Source organism: Gobio gobio (assembly GCF_949357685.1).
Source record: "Gobio gobio genome assembly, chromosome: 5".
NCBI classification, from domain to species: domain Eukaryota; kingdom Metazoa; phylum Chordata; class Actinopteri; order Cypriniformes; family Gobionidae; genus Gobio; species Gobio gobio.
In genome coordinates, this window is record NC_137101.1 from 43,731,667 (window position 1) to 43,751,775 (window position 20,109).

The following is a 20,109-nucleotide window of genomic DNA, read 5'->3' on the forward strand; positions in this document are numbered from 1 at the left end:
GAGTGGCATGATTAGATTGGACACCCATTCGTCAGTCACTGACATAACTCGTAGTGACTGAGCGAAAGGGGACGTCTCGGTTGGGTATGCAACCCTCGTTCCATGAGGAGGGAACGGAGACGTTACATCCACTTGCCACTTATGCTATACTGCTGTAACGGCCGGGAGTTCAGTCTTGGCTCCTCAGCAGGTAAGCCAGCATCCTTCCTTCCACAAGGTGGGGCGGAGCTACGCTAAGCAAATTCCGCAGACCCATGGCATTTCATTGCCATTGGCTTGTTTTGTAAGAACTTGAAGGTGAAAGGCTTCTAAGCGAAACCTAACAAATTTCTCCACTGCCGCAGCAGTGATGTTTCCTTCTCTCCCGCAGGAGCTCAGTTTCTATGACGAAATTTGCCCACTGCTGCAGCAGTGATGTTCCTTCACTCTCTCGCAGGAGCTCAGTTTCTCTGACAAAATTTCTCCACTGCCACAGCAGTGATGTTCCCTTACACTCCAGCAGGAGATGAAAATGTTTTCATTGCTGTAGTAGTGATGTTCCTTCTACGCTCCTCCAGGGGCTCATTTAATATGGGAAATTTCTCCACTGCCGCCACGTTACTCCATCCAGACTTATCCAAACTTATCCACTGGATCCAACATACATCTACTGCCACCATAGTGCTACATCCTCCACTCCCACAGGAGCTCAGTTTCTCTGTATAACCCAGACTTCACTGCCGCAGCAGTGTTATCTCTATGATTGGCACACATTCAGCTTTGTGCTCTACAAGTTTTGGGGGCTACCAACATAATTTTCTGGCTTCTGTCCCACATTTATTTGCTTATAAACCAGTACTCTGGTTTCGGGCCAAAAACCGGGCTTGGAGCCCTCTCCTCCGACAGCACGCCAAATACGCATATTATTTATTCTATCTTACTTATTTGTAAGTGTGAACTTGTGAAACAACGTTTCATAGTAAGGAGCTTCACAGTGTGATCAGAGCGGCTCGATCGCTTCAGTAAATGCTGCTGCATCTCTGCAAGTGCTGGGAGTTTGAGTCACTGTCTGTGCTTTGAGGCGCAAACCTTTTCTGACAAAAAACATCCACGCTTGGCTAAGATTTGCAAAAACATAAATTCAGTCTCCCAAAAGCATGTGGAAATATGTGTTATGGTCCGAGAAGACCAAGATTGAACTTTTTAGCCCAAATTGTAAAAGGAATGTTGGGCACAAAAACAACAGTACATCGACAGAAGAGCACCAAACCCATGGTGAAGCCTGGTTGTGCAGCATCACGCTTTGGGCGGCTTTTCTTCAGCTGGGACTGGGGAGTTAGTGAAAGTAGAAGGAATAATGAATAGCTCCAACTACAGTGCCAGGCGATTTTGGCACAGAACCTTCTGACGTCTACTAGAAAGCTGAAAATGAACTGAACTTTCACCTTTCAGCATGACAATGAGTGGGAAAATATTCCCAAGTCAAGATCTGCCAAGTGTAACAGGTATGAAAATTATACTGTTAAAAGTATGTATTGTGAAATAAAATTCACTCAAAATTGTTCATTTACATCTGATGTGGCTGCCTGATTGAAATGAGTGCTTTCCCCTTTGTTGTGATGTCAAGAGCCAACATAGTTCTCATTTATATATTTTTTTTTTCTTTTAGCATTGTAACTGAATAGGAGAGATAGGTTTCATTTGGTTTCTGATAATCTTATTTAATGTTTATTGTAATTATCAGGAATGCAAACTTGTCACCTTTCGGCAATTCACCGTTTTGAATTTTAAAAAAGCTCATTGTGATTCGTCTAAATAGAGTTTTTGAAAAGGGGTCACGGTGAATTAAATCCTGAGAATCATGCCTTCAGAGTTCCCCTCCTTAAAAAATCAAAAAATCCCCTCCTTGCTTTACACGTGCGAATGCGAAAACCGCTACTGAAGAGTCACAGAGTGAACATGGTTGACTTGTTTTGATATAACATTGTTAGTGTTATTGTCACTGAATCTATCGTTAGCTTTTTATTCCAAATACATCTTTTAATAATGCAACTTTAGTGGAGCTCTACTGTACTATACTGTCATAACCACAGCGTAATTAAACAGTTTGCTTTTACACACAAAAGATGTTCTGTGTATTTTCATAATGTCAGGGTTTAAAATGAACACACCCATTAATTTAAAAACAATAAATTTCTTATGTTTCAGAAATTTGCTAACTAAATTATGTAATCTGAGCAGATTCAGCGAACATACTCAAGACTCATGAGTCAATATGAATAATAAATATAGTCGAATTGTGCAGCATTTGTGCATTTCTGGCTTACTTTGACACACCGTCACTAAGCAACCAATAAATGTGCAATGGTTTGTTTGTTTTGAGTAGCGCAGACACAAGAAACATAATCATGTGGGGTAACTAATCCCAGTGTAAATAAAAGAACCACCTGGTAACGAAGAAGCACATCTGCCAATTTTTTGCTGTCCTGCTGAGTTTAGTTCCAACCCCAATTAAACACACCTGAACCAGCTAATCAGTGTCTAACTAGGGCCTTGTAAGACACTGATTAGCTCATTCAGGTGTGTTTATTTGGGGATGGAGCTAAACTCTGCAGGACAGTGGCCCTCCAGGACCGTGTTTGGAGCCCCCTGCCTTAGAGCGTTCAACAACCTTCATCAGAATGAAGAATTCAACAGCCCTGTAGTATAACTACTAATCTGTAAATTTTCAATAAGAACTTCTGTAAATGTATGAAATAAATAGTGTAACTGGTTTGTAATAAGTGAAGATTGTAGGCCCAATTGTTTTGGCGTATTCCAGAATTCTTCCTGCTCAACATACTTGAGTTTATCCAGTCTGTAGTTTGGATGCTTGAGTTTATTAGTGAGTAGCTTGACTCCTGAATCTCCTGGGTGATTGTAGCTCAGATCCAGCTCTCTCAGGTGTGAGGGGTTTGAACTCAGAGATGAAGACACATATCCACAACCTTTGCATGTCACCATACAGCCAGACAATCTACAAATACATACAGCAACAGCCCACATGACATTAGTTTGGCAATCAGACATATTGACCTGTGCAGTTTCAATTTGTAGCTGTTATTTTTTGTAGGTTCAGTCACAAAAGTAACAAAAATGTTTGTGGAAGTGTGCCAGAGTAAAAGTATTACTTTTCTAAATGTAGTTAGGTCGTCAGACACATTTATACTTATTTGTGTTATAGAAATCGTTATTTGAACATTCATACCTATTTCAACCTTTCATTAGATGTTTACGTTTAACGGTTTTAAAAACTTACTGGCAAAATAACCTAAAATAACTGGCAGTAAGTGATTACTGTACTTTTTTTTATTTTATTTTTGGAATTGAAATATATATAATTTACATTTAGACAATACACATTAACAAGTCATAGAAATAAATTATGAATTGCAAGTATTTCAAATGCATTTGGCCTGTTTGGTCTGAACCCAGAGACTAATTCCCTGGGGCCCTAAGAAGCCACTTACACCGCTTATTGGTTAAAGGTGCAATAGGTGATTTTCTACAGAAATGTTTTTGTTATTCTGGTTGAAAGTCTCCTCATATCCTGATATCCTGAATTGTCTCTGGTCATCTTGCTTTTGGTCTGTGCAAGTTCATGTGTTCATGAGGCATGATTTTGGACGGTGATCTGCAAGGAGGGTGGGATTGTATGCTTTCAATGCTAGCTGGCTAAAGTTAGCATTTCCCAGATCACTTATTGCACCTTTAAGTCCGCTTCTGATTATAGCATAGTTAATTATTTTAAAACCATTCACCTCATTATCTCCAGCTGACAGTTTGAACTCTTCAGTCCATCAAAAAGAAGCTTCACTCCAGAATCCTGCAGGTCATTGTTACTCAGGTCCAGCTCTCTCAGTGAAGAATTTGAGGATTGTAGAGATAAAGACAAACTTTCACAACACTGAGCAGTGAGATTACATGTAAGAAATCTGAAGAAGAAAGACACTATTAGCAGTGCAATTTTTAATAAATAACTTATTGCAAAAAAATTAAGTATTTGAACTCCAAACCTCAGTATCTCCAGCTGACAGTATGGACTCTTCAGTCCATCAGAAAGAAGCTTCACTCCAGAATCTTGAAGGTCATTGTTACTCATGTCCATCTCTCTCAGGACAGAGTTTGAAGATTGTAAGACTGAAGACAAATGTTCACAGGACTGAGCAGTGAGATTACAGCACTGTAGCCTGTGTAGAGGACAAAACAAACAGCAACAGTAATGCAAACAGTAATAAAAAATATTTTTTTCTGAACAGTCTAGGCCAATAAGTCACCCATGTAAAATAAAGGTCTAATTACAAAAGACTAACAGTGTAAAAAAATGAATGTAAAGGAGACTCTTACAGTGCTCTTCTGGTGTTTTTTATCACTGGCAACAGTCTCATCACTGCTTCATTAGATCTTCTGTATTTCTGCAGTTCAAACTCTTTTTGAGTCTCTTCTGACATGAGGAGCACAAACACCAGACCAGACCACTGAACAGAGGAGAGATTCTGCGCTGAAAGATTTCCTGAGCTCAGATTCTTCTGGATTTCCTCCACAAAGTCATCTTTCAGTTCACTCAGACAATGGAAGAGATTGATGGTCCTCTCTACTGATTTCTCCTTCTCTATTTTCTTTTTGATATAGTCAGCAGTGTCTTTAACATTTTCTGTTTTGAGTTCCAGTCCTGGCAATAGTTCCTTCAGGTCACTCTGATTAGACTCCAGTGAGAGACCCAGAAGGAAACGAAGGAAAAGGTCCAGGTGTCCATTCTCACTTTGTAAAGCCTTGTTGACTGCAGCCTTATGAAGCTGAAACAGTGGCTTTTTGGACAGTTTCCATGTCAGTTTGTCTCGCCAGGATTGATGAAATAGGTCGGCTTTCTCATCTTTGCCTGTCAAAAACACATAAAGAGCTGCAAGGAATTCCTGTACGCTAAGATGTACAAAGCTGTAAACGTTTCTTGCCTTTTCCTCCTGAAACATTCGAGTGCATAACCCAGAGTACACCGACCCTTCGCTGATATCTAGTCCACATTCCTCAAGATCTTCTTTGTAGAAAACCAGGTTTCCTTTCTCCAGCTGTTGAAAGGCCAGTTTTCCAAGCTTCAGAATAATCTCATTAAAAGACCTTGCATTGGCTTTAGGTTCAGGGACATCACAGTATTTTTCTTCCATCTGTTGCTGCTGAGAAATTAAGAAGTTTGTGTACATCCCTGTGAGAGTTGTGGGAGTTTTTTCATTGCTCTCTCGAGCCAGCAGAGGCTGAAGAACAGTGAGAGAGATCCAGCAGAAGAGAGGGATATGGCACATGATGTTCAGGCTCCTGAATTTCCTTATGTGACAGATAATGTTTTCAGAAACCTCAGGACTGCTGTTATTTTTGAAGTATTGCTCTTTCTGCTCATCATTAAATCCTTGCACCTCTGTCACTTGATCAATGCAGTCACGGGGTATCAGACTGGCTGCTGCTGGTCTGGATGTGATCCAGATGAGAGCAGAGGGAACCAGTTGTCTTTTGAAAAGGTTTATTATTATCTTACTCACTGTTGTTTTTTCATTTGCATTTGTAAATATGTCATCTTCTTTAAAGTTTAAAGGAAAGCGACATTCATCCAGCCCATCAAAGATGAACATAACTTTACCATCACCTTTAGGAAGAGAGGGCAATTCTTCAGGATTACTAAAGAAGTATTTGTTAAGCAGTCCCATGAGACTGTACTCTTCTTTAATCATATTCAATCTACGGAATGGAAGTGGGAATATGAAGACTATATCCTGATTTTTTGTTCCTTCAGCCCAGTCAAAGATGAATTTATTGACAGAGACAGTTTTTCCTACTCCTGCGATCCCCATTGTCAGCACTTTTCTGTTTCGTCGACCCGTGACACACTGGACTTTAAATATGTCATTACACTTGATTGGCTTCCTCTTGGCAGTCGATCGGTTGTGATTTGATTCGATCTGTATTACCTCATGGTCGTTCACTCTTCCTCCAGTCTCATTCTCCACCACATATAAATCAGTGTAGATATCATTCAGGTATTTCCGATGACCCCTCTGTGAATCACCAACCAATATCTGCTCGTAGTCCAGTTTTAATTTGTTCTTCAGTCTAAGGCTGATCTCTGTGTAATAACAAAGAGTAGCTTGACTGTCGTCTGCAGTTGAGCCTTTAAAAAAGAGGGAAAAGAAAGCAAAGATTAAGTAATTGTTTTTTCATAAATTCATGCTTCTACTATATTCATATTAATCACACTCTTACTGCAATAGTGTTTACATGCATATCTTACACTGATTAAGCTGAAGTTGTTAACATACGGTGATGGAACTGCCTTTACTAATGCTGACTCAAATGCAATAATAACTTTCTTTTTCTAATTCCTTCCAGAGCATTTAATGGATTGTCACTATTGGACTTATTGCTGTCCAAAATTATTAAAAGCTTTTTGATCAAACCGCTGAGATCTAGCATACCAAAGGTGTGAGGTGGCAGGGTCTAAGACCCTTGTAAAATCATTACACTAGGCATTCTGTTCTATTAAATGTACTTGTATAAGATCTGCCGCTGTTCTTCTTGGCTCTGTAATTGTTGCTTGCTGTTGTATTTTCTTGTTTCCATGTACATGCAGTGATTGTTATTTACCCCTTATCTCTTTTGAATGAGCTCCAACAGCAACAGATATCTTTATATTTCCTTCAGCCTGACCTGCGTGTGAGAAAGAGAGGATCACTCACTGGGAAACATGAATCAAACAAACACATCAGCATAGCAAAGTTTAAGTCAAACCACATTGGTAAACAGTCAATCACATTACAGTCACTGTGAATTAAACGTTACCTTGCTTGTAATTGTTCTCTAGATGCTCAGCCAGATTATTCTGGTTCATCTTCCTCAGGATCTCCACCGTGACCTTCACAGCTCCTTCTGGTCTAAAACGTGCTACCATCTTATCCACAGTTTTTAACCTATCTGCATTCTCCATTTCAGACTTTGATATACACTCATGATAATTTCCTAAGCACCACTGAAACTTCTTCAGTTCGTCTTCTAGCAGTTCATTCAGTGATTTCTCAAGCAGATCTTTAACAGACGCCATCACCCTTCAAAGATTCACAGCTGCAGGAAAAAAAAGAAAAATATCTGAATTAGAGTCTCTTAAATGCGATGGCAGGGCCGACCCAAGCCCTTATGGGGCCCTAAGCAGAATTTTATTTGGGGGCCCCTCTGTGCCACCAATACGATTGACTATTGTCAATTCTTGATAATTCGCACACCCAGTATAAATTGTATTAGTTGTAGCTGTGTTGCTTACATCATGTCTGCCTGTCATGTTTTTACCCTTATACGGTTTTTAATTGTACCAGTAGCAAACCCACAAGAGTGGTCAGGTGTTATTATTCAAAGCCTTACAGTACTACAGTTCACACTGGGATATGTACTTTTTTTAAGTAGTCTCTTATGCTGAATATGCTAGCTTTTCCCCAGGATTCTTTGATGAATAGAAGGTTAAAAAAACAGCAGTTCTCTGAAATAGAAAGCTTTCAAAAAAATCCTAAAAACATTGTACACAACTGTTTTCAACACCGATAATCATAGATGTTTGTTGAGCATCGAATCATCATAGAATGATTTGTGAAGGATCATTGACACTGAAGACTGGAGTAATGATGATAAATTCAGCTTTGATCACAGGAATAAATTGCACTTTACTATATATTCACATAGAAAACAGCTATTTTACATTATAATATTATTTCACAATATTTCTGTTTTTACTGTATTTTTAATCAAATAAATGCAGCCTTGATGAGCATAAGAGACTTATTTTAAAAACAAGAAATGTTGATTTCTTTCAAACATTAAACTTTTATAAAAGCTTTTATTTTGGCGGAAATAAAATGTTATTTTTTGCATTCCATTCGACTATGTAGAAAGAACCTTTTTATTTTCTAAATAAAAACTTCCAAAATGTAGGCTACACAACTTATAATTTCAAGGGAGATACTGGAAGCTATGCTGTCTACTCTGTTCAAAACATGCAGCACGTCAGACAATACATTTGCACTAAACCATTTTACGCATTCTCAAATCCCTCCATTCATAAAAAGGTTACCGGGCAACTGACAAGTACGTTTTACCGGCAACTTTTCCGCACTTTGGACTTTGAACCCTGGCTAACAAGTGAATAGTGTCCGGCCGATGGCGCCGCAAGCTTGTGCATTGCTGTCAGAATCAATCCGTGCATATATTAGAAAACTTTTTGCAATTTATTGCAATAATTGTTTAAGGCCATTTCGCGATTTCAATCATCATAAAATAACTTTGCCGGAGAGTAATTTCATTTGCTCTTGGGGGCCCTCTGGTGGCCAAGGGGGCCCTAAGCAGCCGCTTAGTTCGCTTATGCCTTGGGCCGGCTCTGTGCGATGGCCTGGCCAATCAGAGGTGTTTAACCCATAGAGCTTGAAGATCACACCAGCGTGAAGGCCTCCGTTTTTTTTCTTATCAGTTCCAAAGAGACTCAATAACTCTATAAACTCTACAAATCTGTTAACTCAATAAATCTGTTAAGTTTAAATTTTTTTGTGTACAGTCACAATAAAAACAAAATGTTGTGCTTTTTGCAAAATAAAGAAAACAAACATGATGCGCGATCTGCAGCCTCTCTCTCTCTCTCTCTCTCTCTCTCTCTCTCTCAATGATGTTCATTCAGATAGTCTTCAGAAAATGAACTGTAACTTAGTGAATACTTGTCACACAAACATGAGGTATATATCTAAATCAATTTTGAAATGTCGGGTTTTAAATAATGCAAATCAAATCGAAAACAAATATTCTGCGTTTATGTAATCTGTTTGAAAAGAGAGCGATGTCAGTCGTTCGCAAGCCACGCCCATGGAGCGCACATTCTTTTGAAATGCAAATACTGGCACGATCCATGCGAACAGAGTCAACGCCCACTCAACTCAAATAAACACATCAAGATGAGGAATAATCCTGGAATAATTTACCTCAGGAGAAAAGCTGTTTATTTCTAAGAGCAACGGATTCAGCCGCTGATTGTGAGTTAAGTTTACTCTGTTAGTGTCTGTGAATATTAAACCGCAAAAAGACTGTAAATATGAATCCTGCTGCAACATAAAATGTCATGTAAAATGTCACGTAAGACTGCTAAGACGAGATTTCTTGGCTTGTTTTGGACAGATTATGAAGTGTTTATTGTAAAATAGCCTAGTGTCACATCAATAAAGCTTTTGTTCGCAAATTTCTGCTCAAATGCTAAAATATAGTACCAGTCAAACGTTTTGTTTTCAATAGGCTATACTTGTGTAGACTTCCATCCATTAGCCCAAAAACCGGATTCTAACGGCTTGGTCAAAAGGAATTCTGCGTGTAAGACTTTTCAGCATTTCGGTGAAGTTCTCTTAATTTATTGATATCTCATTTCAAATCTGATTCCATGAATAATTTTATCTGACTCCAATTTTACGTGACTCCATAAAGTGTGTTACGTTTCGAGTTTATCAGCTGATTTTAAGATTAGTTGTGATTTAATTTAGATCATTGATCACTTATTTTCAAATATTCATTCCACCATGGAGCCGCACAGAGGCTAGTGTCGCGATTCACTAGCTCTCACGACACAAATTAGTCAGTTCTGATATTACAGAGGATTGCAGAGTGAACTATTTTAACTTTAAGGGAGTCCCACATGTTTACTCATAACAAAAAGTGTAATTCGATTAATAGCCATGAAAAGCTGCAACTTATAATAACAGCGACAGTCAGAAATCTGATTTTCTCTCATGCTTGGCTCGATGCTCCCGCTATGGAGACCTCAGTTTGATCTGTCTCAACAGAGAGATTTGCGGTAGCTCCTACTTACTCCGCATGCGACACTACTAAAATAATGAATTCAGAAAGATACAGAATAAATCAAGATTAACATTTATTTTGGCCAGACAAGAAAATAATTAAGCAAGAATCCATGGTACACAACTGATCAGCGTAAAAACAAACACAATCGCAAAGTAATATGAAAATAATTTCAAAGAGTCATCATGTCTGGCACAATACATGCAGTGTGTGTGAGTGTCTCAAAGACACTCACACAGACTGCATGGGGGTTCTGGCTACAGAATGTTCCCCCTGACAGCTATGTTATATTGTTATATATGTTATAGCAATATTATATTGAGAATTGTGGCATCCCATATTATATATATATATATATATGAGGAGCTCTTTTCCAAAAAGCTTTAAGTCCATTTCAATAGTTTTCAGGAAAATATTTTTTTTTTACCTAGACCCACACATTTTGTGAATATTCAATTTATCCTGTTAAAATGTTTTTTTGGCTCAGTCTGAACATGTTGAACAATGATTATTAAATCAAACAACAATATTGTTGATGATAAATTCAAAGTTAATTAATTTTTTTTTCAAAACGCTATAAATCCATCAATTTTTTTATTTATTTATTTATGGTTTGTCTTTTTTTTAAAAACAACAACAAGAGAACATGCAACATATAATCAGGGACTCATAAATTAATATAAATTATTGATAATAATGATAACAATATTCAATAAGTTATTTAGTAATACATATTCAATATAAATAGAAAACATATAATATACATCTAAATATAAAACATATAATACACATAAAAATACAGTCATTTTAGTATAGTGTAAAACCTGTAACAAATAGGACCAACTTGTCCACTACATATGCATGAAAAAAAAAACTAATTATTATATTCAATATTCAACAATGCATTTAATAGTGCATACAGTAAAGTGTCTAACCTGTAAAACAGTAGGACCATTGTCTGCTATACATTTTTTTAAATCACATAGTGTGTGTGTGTATGAGATGTGCTTTGAGTGTGTGAGAGGACAGAGAGTGAGGGTGTGTGTGTGTGTGTGTGTGTGTGTGTGTGTGTGTGTGTGTGTGTGTGTGTGTGTGTGTGTGTGTGTGTGTGTGTGTGTGTGTGTGTGTGTGTGTGTGAGAGAGAGAGAGAGAGAGAGAGAGAGAGAGAGAGATCTTCATCACTAGCATGGATCACTCTTCATCACCCAGGCCTGCATTGTCAGTCACCTGATAAGGTGCATCATCATAAAAAGCTCTCACAGCATCAGACACACATATTGCTCCTAATAGTGCCAGCACATCTCTCTTTTTTGCAGCCTTAACAAAGGACTGCATTGGAAGTACCTCAGGTTTCAGGTCAGCCCACCGATTGCCCCGCTTTAACACGCTATGGAAGCAAAACTCCCCATTGTAAGTTGTCTTTACACCCACCTTGTTGGTACTTAAAGGGTTAGTTCACCCAAAAATGAAAATTCTGTCATTAATTACTTACCCTCATGTTGTTCGACACCCGTAAGACCTCCGTTCATCTTCGGAACAGAAATGAAGATATTTTAGTTGAAATCTGATGGCTCTGAAAGGCCTCTATTGGCACAATGGCACGGTTCACTCTCAAGACCCTTAAAAGGTACTAAAGACGTCGTTACAAAGTCCATATCACTACAGTGGTTCTAAAATAACTTTATGAATTGGCGACAATAGTTTTTGTGCGCAAAAAAAACCTAAATAACGACTTACATAGTGATGACGATTTCAAAACACGGCATCATGAAGCTTCGAAGCGTTATGAATCAATGAGCCGAATGATGATTCGGATCGCGTGTCAAACCGCCAAACTGCTGAAATTTGGCGATTCAAACCGCTGATTCGACTCGCTGATTCATAACGCTTCGAAGCTTCATGATGCCTTGTTTTGAAATCGTCATCACTATGTAAGTCGTTATTTAGGGTTTTTTTGCCCACAAAAACTTTTATTGCCGATTCATAAAGTTATTTTAGAACCACTGTAGTGAGATGGACTTTGTAACGACATCTTTAGTACCTTTTAAGGGTCTTGAGAGTGAACCGTGCCATTGTGCCAATGGAGGCCTTTCAGAGCCATCAGATTACAACTAAAATATCTTCATTTCTGTTCCGAAGATGAACGGAGGTCTGACGGGTGTCGAACGACATGAGGGTAAGTAATTAATGACAGAATTTTCATTTTTGGGTGAACTAACCCTTTAAGTCAAGCATTCGTGCTTCACTGATTTTAAAGCTTTTTTGAGCCTTAACACAGTGTTTTGAGGCTGCCCTGTAATCATACACCTCCCAGTCTGTGCCATAAACATGAACGTTACCGAATTGCTGCAGGATGGCGTGGTATTCCTGTGGTAGCAGAATTGTGTCCATTTTTCTGATTTTCTGTTCAATTCTGCCAAAGACACGGTCTGCAGGGAGATAACTGTGGCCCTGTACAGGAAAGGTTTGCTCTATGCTAAGGTTGGGGAAAAGCTGCCGAAGTTCCATCAGCAAGGACACCATGCTCATGTTCTTGTTTTGCCCAAAACAAGAGTCGCTGACAGCCGAAGCCCCCTGGATCTGCTGACTTTGTCCTAAAGTTGAACCTTGAGGCAGTCATTCAGCGCAGAAGCAATCGTATTGCTGTCTTTGCTACCCTCATTCTCCTGCCACACATACAGATGGACATCATCTTTTGCCTGGCAACTATTCTCCCCATGATGCACAACCACACCAAACAGGTACAGATACATCTGGCGTGAGTAATAGGCCTGTCCTATCGCGGTTTTTGGAAGGACCAGGTTTTGCATCATATCAAAACAGAGGGTCACATGATCTTCAGCAACCCTGCCTAACATGTCATAAAAAGCGCGCACTCTGCGACGATGCAAGATGAATGATGCCGATTCCATCCTCTTCTCTGTGTCAGTAAGGTTTGGGTCTGTAATCCTGATCTTGTACTTGGCACAATCAGCGCATGCATCTGTAGCTGGGTGACCGAAGCCAAGATTGAATTCCTTGGAAAACACAGAAAAATAGAGGGAATAGCTGGTTTGAGCATGGCTCTGAGCCTCAAAGAGCTCATGCATCTTGTGCACATTGAGGTCACTGGGGAGATACTTGCGGCCTGGTGCTCCTCTCCGGCCATAATGGCTGGCCCTGCAGGTGAAAGACTGTATGTGCTCAACAATGAGTTGCCTTCTCCCTGCATGCTCCTCACTGTGTCGTGCACCACCTCTTCTCTCTGGGCGAGGCTCAGCAGTCTCAGCGTAATATTGAGCCACCCGGGACACACGGTCTTTGCTGATGCCTGTGAAAGTCAATTATTTAGATTGTCTTATACATTGGAGCCAGTATGAAATAAACAGAATTACACACAACTAACTTGCTATTACTCCCTCCCCCATTAAATCTTTATCCTTAGCAGAGGTTAGGAACCTCTTTTGCTTAAAGGATTAGTTCACCCCAAAATTAAAATTTCCTGATAAATTACTCACCCCAATGCCATCCAAGATGTTCATGTCTTTCTTTCTTCAGTGGAAAAAAAAAGATTTTCTCCCCAACAATGGACTTCAATCTCAACCAGAATGTTGAAGTCCAAATCAATGCAGTTTCAAAGGACTTTAAAGTGCTTCAAATGTCTCTCCTTGATCACAGCTGATGAATAGGGCCTTATCTAGCGAATCCATCAGTCATAAAAAAACAAACAAAAAAACATTTATAATGTTTAAAAAAAAATACACATCAGGTGTAAGTACCGCCCCATTGTTTACTAGCGTGGAGGAGAATCGTTCACATTTTATTGTATGTTGAATGACATATTTATGTCTTTGTGTCAGTTTATTGTTTAAAATGGTCTTTCGTGTGCGTATCCTGTCACCTGTGACCTTTCCAACGTGATGATGTCATGCCCGGCGCGTTCCAGTGCAGCTCATGACCACAATTGTGGTTAAAAAGTATATACATATTATTATTATTCTTTTTTTTTTTTTATGAACTAGGAATTCGCTAGATTAGGCTCTATTCCTCAGCTGGGATCGAGGAGAGACATTTGAAGCACTTTAAAGTCCTTTGAAACTGCATTGATTTGGACTTCAACATTCTGGTTACCATTGTGGAGAAAATCCTATTAAATGTTTTCCTCAAAAAACTTAATTTATTTTCCACTGAACAAAGACATGAACATCTTGGATGGCATTGGGGTGAGTAAATTAGCAGGAAATTTTCATTTTGGGGTTAAAGGGTTAGTTCACCCAAAAATGAAAATTCTGTCATTAATTACTCACCCTTATGTCGTTCGAGACCCGTAAGACCTCCGTTCATATTCGGAACACAAATGAAGATATTTTTGTTGAAAGCTGATGGCTGAGAAAGGCTTCAGATAGGCCTCCATTGGCATTCAGTACACTTATACTCCCAAGACCGATAAAAGGCACTTAAAATGTCATTACAAAGTCCATCTCACCACAGTGACTCTACAATAATCTTACGATGCGACGACAATAGTTTTTGTGCGCAAAAAAAAATCAAAATAACACCTTTATCCAGCTTGTTATTGCCTTCCGCGTGTGCCTCCACGACGCATGCGCGAGAATATGACGTAGCGCCGGGGCTCGGGATTCCATGAAATGCACACTCTAACCCCATTTTGAGCACTACGCCGAGACCTAAAGCACAATCAATGTAGAATCCAACAGCTGAGATACGCGCGTCTTCCTCTGATTGTAAACAAATCACTTCTGGGTCATCTGTCCGAACGCCAGATCTGCGTCATATTCTCGCGCATGTGTCGTGGAGGCACACACGGAAGGCAGTAACAAGTTGGAAAAAGGTGTTATTTTGATTTTTTTTGCGCACAAAAACTATTGTCGTCGCATCGTAAGATTATTGTAGAGTCACTGTGGTGAGATGGACTTTGTAACGATGTTTTGAGTGCCTTTTATCCGTCTTGGGAGTATAAGTGTACTGAATGCCAATGGAGGCCTTTCTCAGCCATCAGCTTTCAACAAAAATATCTTCATTTGTGTTCCGAATATGAACGGAGGTCTTACGGGTGTCGAACGACGTGAGGGTGAGTAATTAATGACAGAATTTTCATTTTTGGGTGAACTAACCCTTTAACTAATCCTTTAACATATCACCCCTCTCTCTCTCTCTCTCTCTCTCTCTCTCTCTATTCAATTCAATTAAAAATTGCTTTATTGGCATGACTGTAAATAATACAATATTGCCAAAGCTTGGACATAGAATAACTATAAAGACATACAAATAGTAAAATATAACATAACTTAAATTTAAATGAACAAATAAATTAATTAATCTCTCTCTCTCTCTCTCTCTCTCTCTCTCTCTCTCTCTCTCTCTCTCTGTACTTTACCATACACAATCTACCATAGCACCTTATCATGGTCAATATCAAATGCCAGTCTATCTATCAGTAGGCTAGTAGAACTATTCAGTACTTTTCATGTCACGTCAGGCTTCTTTACAGGAAAATATCTTTATCGCGAGGGAGAAACCTACAAACCGGTATTAAACTAGCCAATTCTGAAACGAAAGTTGTACTCACCAAACACCTTTATGAAGGTCGCCTTGCAAACGGGTACTTTCTCCGGATGACTGTTGCACAAAAGACTGTACTTAACAGATACTTTCCGGTTTGTTTGTTTGTTTACGTCCTGGACTTTCGGACGCTTCATTTTCACTTGCGTGATGTCCATGAGATGAAGTATGGCGTGATCCTGGTCAACCTTGTTTGGTTTTTCATCAAAATAATTGAAATTTATCCTCAGATCATCCGGCGACAGCCTCTCGGCCTGACAGAAACCTTTGGCAGCAGCTTTGTGTTGACATCCCACTGTTGTTATCAACGCGCTACCTGAGAGATGAAACTTCTTTTTTTGTCGTTTTTTGTGATTTTCTTTGTCCAGTCGACGTTTTCTACCCCCAGGTGTAGGTCTCACTTGCTCATCAAGGCCATCAAAAGTGTTATCAGAGTTTAAAGCACTCATTTTTATGAATGAATGAACGTAAAAAAAACAGCTGTTCAGATTGGATAATCTGCCCTGTTGGATTACGTAGTACGCTCATCGAATTCTGATTCGTCGAGAGGATATATCGTGTTTAGGCTAAAAATAGGTTCGGCGTTTATCGCGCTTTGGAAAGAAACTGCATCTTGCAGTACATTTTAAACAAGAAAATATAGCGATTTGGCATGAAATGTTGATGGAACAGTGAATAGGTTCAGTACACAGCAAAATGACATGATAAACTCTTTTTTTTTAAATGGCGTTTATCGCGTTTTGGAAAAGAGCTCTTCATATATATATATATATATATATATATATATATATATATATATATATATATATATATATATATAGTTTTTATATAGCTTTATTTCACTTGTTACTTATGCTCTACACAATGTAATGACTTAAAATAATTGACTTTTCAAATAAATGAAAACCTTTTTTTCTGGTTCTCAGGATTATATATCTATTCCAGTTATTGGTAAAAGTGATCCCAATAGCACCCTCAGTAATTTCAGAAGCACCCTCAGTGATTTGATTCTGTAACCAGGCCTGCATATCGGACCCATTTGAATTCTGCACAGAATGCTGCATTTCAAAGCGAGATGGAGGAGATTATGATGAGAAACAGTTAGAGATTAAGAGGATACTGCGGCTTTACCGAGCTGAAAGCCTCTAGTCAAACTGTGATATAAACCAGGGGTTTTTTTGTCAGAAAAGACAAAAAAAAATTGTTATCAGAAAATCAGTCTATATTCCTATATAGAAGTAATAAACACGCAAAGTATATTTGACTTAAATAATTAACAGATTAACAAAAATTAAGAAAGAACTGTGCGACAGTTGCTGCTGAGTTTGGTTCATTTTTGTGAGGCGTGGCGATCCTCAAACAAGTTAATGAAAAGGAAATCCAGACGACAGAAAGCACATCTTGTTTTGTTTATTTTACAATAGCAACATGTAAGTAAACACGTGCAATTTTGAACGATGTCCTACTCTTATTATCTGTATGACCAAAATGATGGAGTAGCCTATTTTATGTTTCCTCTGTTCGATCACGCTGGCGTCTCACGCACAAACATAACATATACCAGCATTGCAAACTTGACATTGCAGCCTGTTCATTATCAAAATAAAATAGTCAACCGAAAATATAAAAATAAAATAGTCAGTTTTAGTTAACCAGTTAAGCTTTCATGTATAGCTAGATAAAATTAGTGCAGAATCAACTTTGCGTTGCAAACGCGTAAAATATCAAAGGCGGTTGTTAAGAAAAGTTTTGAGCTGAATTTTTGTGCCATCTACTGGATAATACATTCAAATTGCCCATTGTATAAGTATTTTTATGCTTGTCTTGTTTGAATATAAATGGTTGTAGGCCTATATATGGGTCGCAGCAATTTAAAGGTCCCATGGCATGAAAATTTCATTTTATGAGGTATTTCAACATTAATATGAGTTCCCCTAGCCTGAATATTGTCCCCAAGTGGATAGAAATGTTGATCGGTGTAAACCCGAGTTCTGGCTGTCTTTCTCTGCCTTTGAGAAAATGACAGGCCAGACTAGCCAATCCTGAAGTCTCCTGGTTTGATGTCCACACAGGAACGGTTACCTCCCGTTCCTCCACCCAGAGAATCTGGCACACCCATGCAAGCGCTATATTTGTCCTCGATCATTGCTTGTGAACGAGTGAATGCTGGCAGTTTCTCAGTGTTTGGATGTACAAATGAAAACAGAAGTCTTTTTTCAGTTCCTTCTGATCTGTGATCAGTGATTTCTTATGTGTAGCTAATTATTTATTATTCGTGCACACACTGCGGCTTCTCTCTCTCCTGACAGAACGGTGTTTTCGTGTTTTCTATCTTGTGAGTCAGTGTTTTTGTACGTCCTCGTCGCGTCTATCTGTTCTAGAATGTGCATACAGTCATGAGTTTCTGCTCAACATCGGCAGACTCACATCTCTTTAGAGATAAACCTTACACACGCCGAGGCTCGGGCTGCACTGGCCGGTGGCCTTCAACATCCCGACCCCCAGTACTGCATCTGACCCACAGCGGAGGCACCAAACGCGGCACGAGATTAAGCAGAAGGGGGGTAAGCGTGAGGGTCTCCAGGCTAGCCAGCTTTCCCCACAGTATACTGGATTACATTCGATTACTGCTGTTGTGTCTTTGTTTGCGCTGTGTAAGTTACTCAATGCGCGTCACTGACGCTTTTCATATGATTGGAACATATCTAAAAATAATGCTATAATCAACACTTACTAACTCGTTCATCTCGCTGTAATGGAACATTGCATGTGTTACAAAGTTGGTAGAATAATGATGAAGACGGACTCGGCGTTACTGGGCCTCGTGTTTATTCAGAACTCTCAGATACAAACACAATAAACTCGCGCTGACTGACAGCGCTCTCACAACTCTGTTACTATAAATAACTTTGTTAGTAATCGCTCCGTCTCCGTGATGTCCGGTTCGTGAACGAATCATATTTTGAATCGGTTCTTTTTAGTGAACCGAACCAGTTCACCAAATCGGACTGAATCGTTCTAAACGGTTCGCGTCTCGAGTCAGCGCTGATCTATAATTTACTAAAGTTACTAACTTTCTGACATGAGTGACAGCCCGTCCGACTAGAAATAAACTAATAACCTGAAGTATATTCTAGTAACTACAACAGTTCACTGAACTGAGATGTGCTGAGAACTGATGTGAAGTGAACTCAGGTCCATCCGTCTCTCTGGCAGCAGCTCGTGCCTGCTCGTGTCTCGTAGACCTCGTTAAACCACGCCCCCTCCGCTCGTTTCAAATGCAAAGATGTCAGCCAATCACAACAGTGGGCGTTTTTACTGAAGTCTCACAGCAGGCACGCCTCTTGAAACAGGGCCTTCAGCCACAGGGCAAACAGCAGTATAGAAAAAATGCCTTTTATTTCTAAATTATGACATTTTATGATGTAAAATCATAATCATACTAACAATATAAGTACACCTCGGGAAACATTATAAAATAATAGAAAAATGCCATGCCATGAGACCTTTAAAAAGATTTTGATGGAACACTGTGAGATTGCAAACTGAAATGAGTGACAGCTTAATTAATTAAAGTGAATGGTCTTTCGTGCTTTCGAGGCTACATATGCTATAATCAATAGAATAAAAATATTGTTTTTCATGCTGCTAAGAGGAACGACAGCCAATTACACGCTGCAAAGTTTTGGAAGTGACGTCTACATATAAATGTGTGGTTCACTCTCAAAATTGCAATTGACAGTGATAACTAGCACGGGACAAAAATATGGCATGTCAACATATATATGAGATGTAAATGCAGAATCATAGATTAAAAAATATTCACATTTATATATATATATATATATATCATTTGAATACAAATATTTTTTTCTAAATAAATATTATAGCCTAGTGATTTGATTCTTAATTGTCCATCTCACAGTAAAATTAAAATGTTGTTTTAGTAAACAATTAAGCAAATGTTTAATTGTCCATCTGACAGTAAAATTTAAATGTGATTTTTTTTTTTTATGAACTTGTCGCTAAGGATCAGGTAAATGTTTAGCTGTCCATGTGATTAGTAAAATAAATATATGACTCTGTAAATCAATTAAAATAATTTACAACAACTGTAAACAACTAATGAATTGTGATTTTTATCGCAGCATGTTGTTTTTTTATGATGCATGAATCTCAATTTACAGTGGCACGTAATATACAGACAGTGATGCATGTGCAACAGTAATGTGCATAGTTCTAATCTACTGTCTTAGACATAATATATCTTATTCTTAATCATAATATAGTTAGTTTCTATTAATATTGAAGGCGATATGCTTAATATGTAGCGCTGTTTGACACATTTTGTATCGGGGGTCCCTGCTCCATGTCTCTATCGCCTAAGGGGTCCTTGTCCTGAAAAACATTAATAACATTATTAAATTGTCTCCTTGCTATTTTTGACACATTCATAATCATTACTTTTGCCGGTTCTTTGTGGCAAGCTTTATTCATGCGCATGAGTGTGGAATAGGTTAAATTATTACGCAAAAGTGTCATTATGGTTTAGAATTCTCTCCAGTATATATATTTATGTAATTACATTTTTAAAAGTGCTTAGTCGACTTGATGGCTTAAATGAACAACTACTAGTCCAGTTGAAAAAAATGTAGTCAAGGAGAGCCC

The 20,109-nt window shown here is 38.6% G+C and overlaps 2 protein-coding genes across 2 annotated transcripts in view; both read right to left on the bottom strand.

The window, feature by feature from the left end:
- The window catches only part of LOC307126529 (uncharacterized protein), a 1,210,917-nt gene that overhangs the window by 55,701 nt on the left and 1,135,107 nt on the right, over positions 1–20,109 (bottom strand). The window lies entirely within an intron of this gene.
- Positions 1,647–7,122, bottom strand: LOC307126518 (NACHT, LRR and PYD domains-containing protein 3-like). Its single transcript, XM_079817081.1, has 6 exons — positions 6,844–7,122; positions 6,649–6,711; positions 4,366–6,175; positions 4,035–4,208; positions 3,780–3,953; positions 1,647–2,995 (listed from the first exon to the last, which is right to left on the bottom strand). The coding sequence occupies exons 1-6, from the start codon at positions 7,100–7,102 to the stop codon at positions 2,656–2,658; spliced, it is 2,820 nt and encodes a 939-aa protein (XP_079673207.1). The 5' UTR covers positions 7,103–7,122; the 3' UTR covers positions 1,647–2,655.

What these genes read in the sequence shown, in the direction of transcription:
- LOC307126518 (XM_079817081.1), bottom strand. Translation starts at nt 7,102, where the DNA reads ATGGCGTCTGTTAAAGATCTGCTTGAGAAATCACTGAATGAACTGCTA. An exon ending in AAAAACACCAGAAGAGCACT is followed by an intron (nt 4,209 to 4,365) that starts GTAAGAGTCTCC and finishes TCCTCTACACAG; the next exon opens with GCTACAGTGCTGTAATCTCA. An exon ending in TGTCAGCTGGAGATAATGAG is followed by an intron (nt 2,996 to 3,779) that starts GTGAATGGTTTT and finishes ATGTATTTGTAG; the next exon opens with ATTGTCTGGCTGTATGGTGA.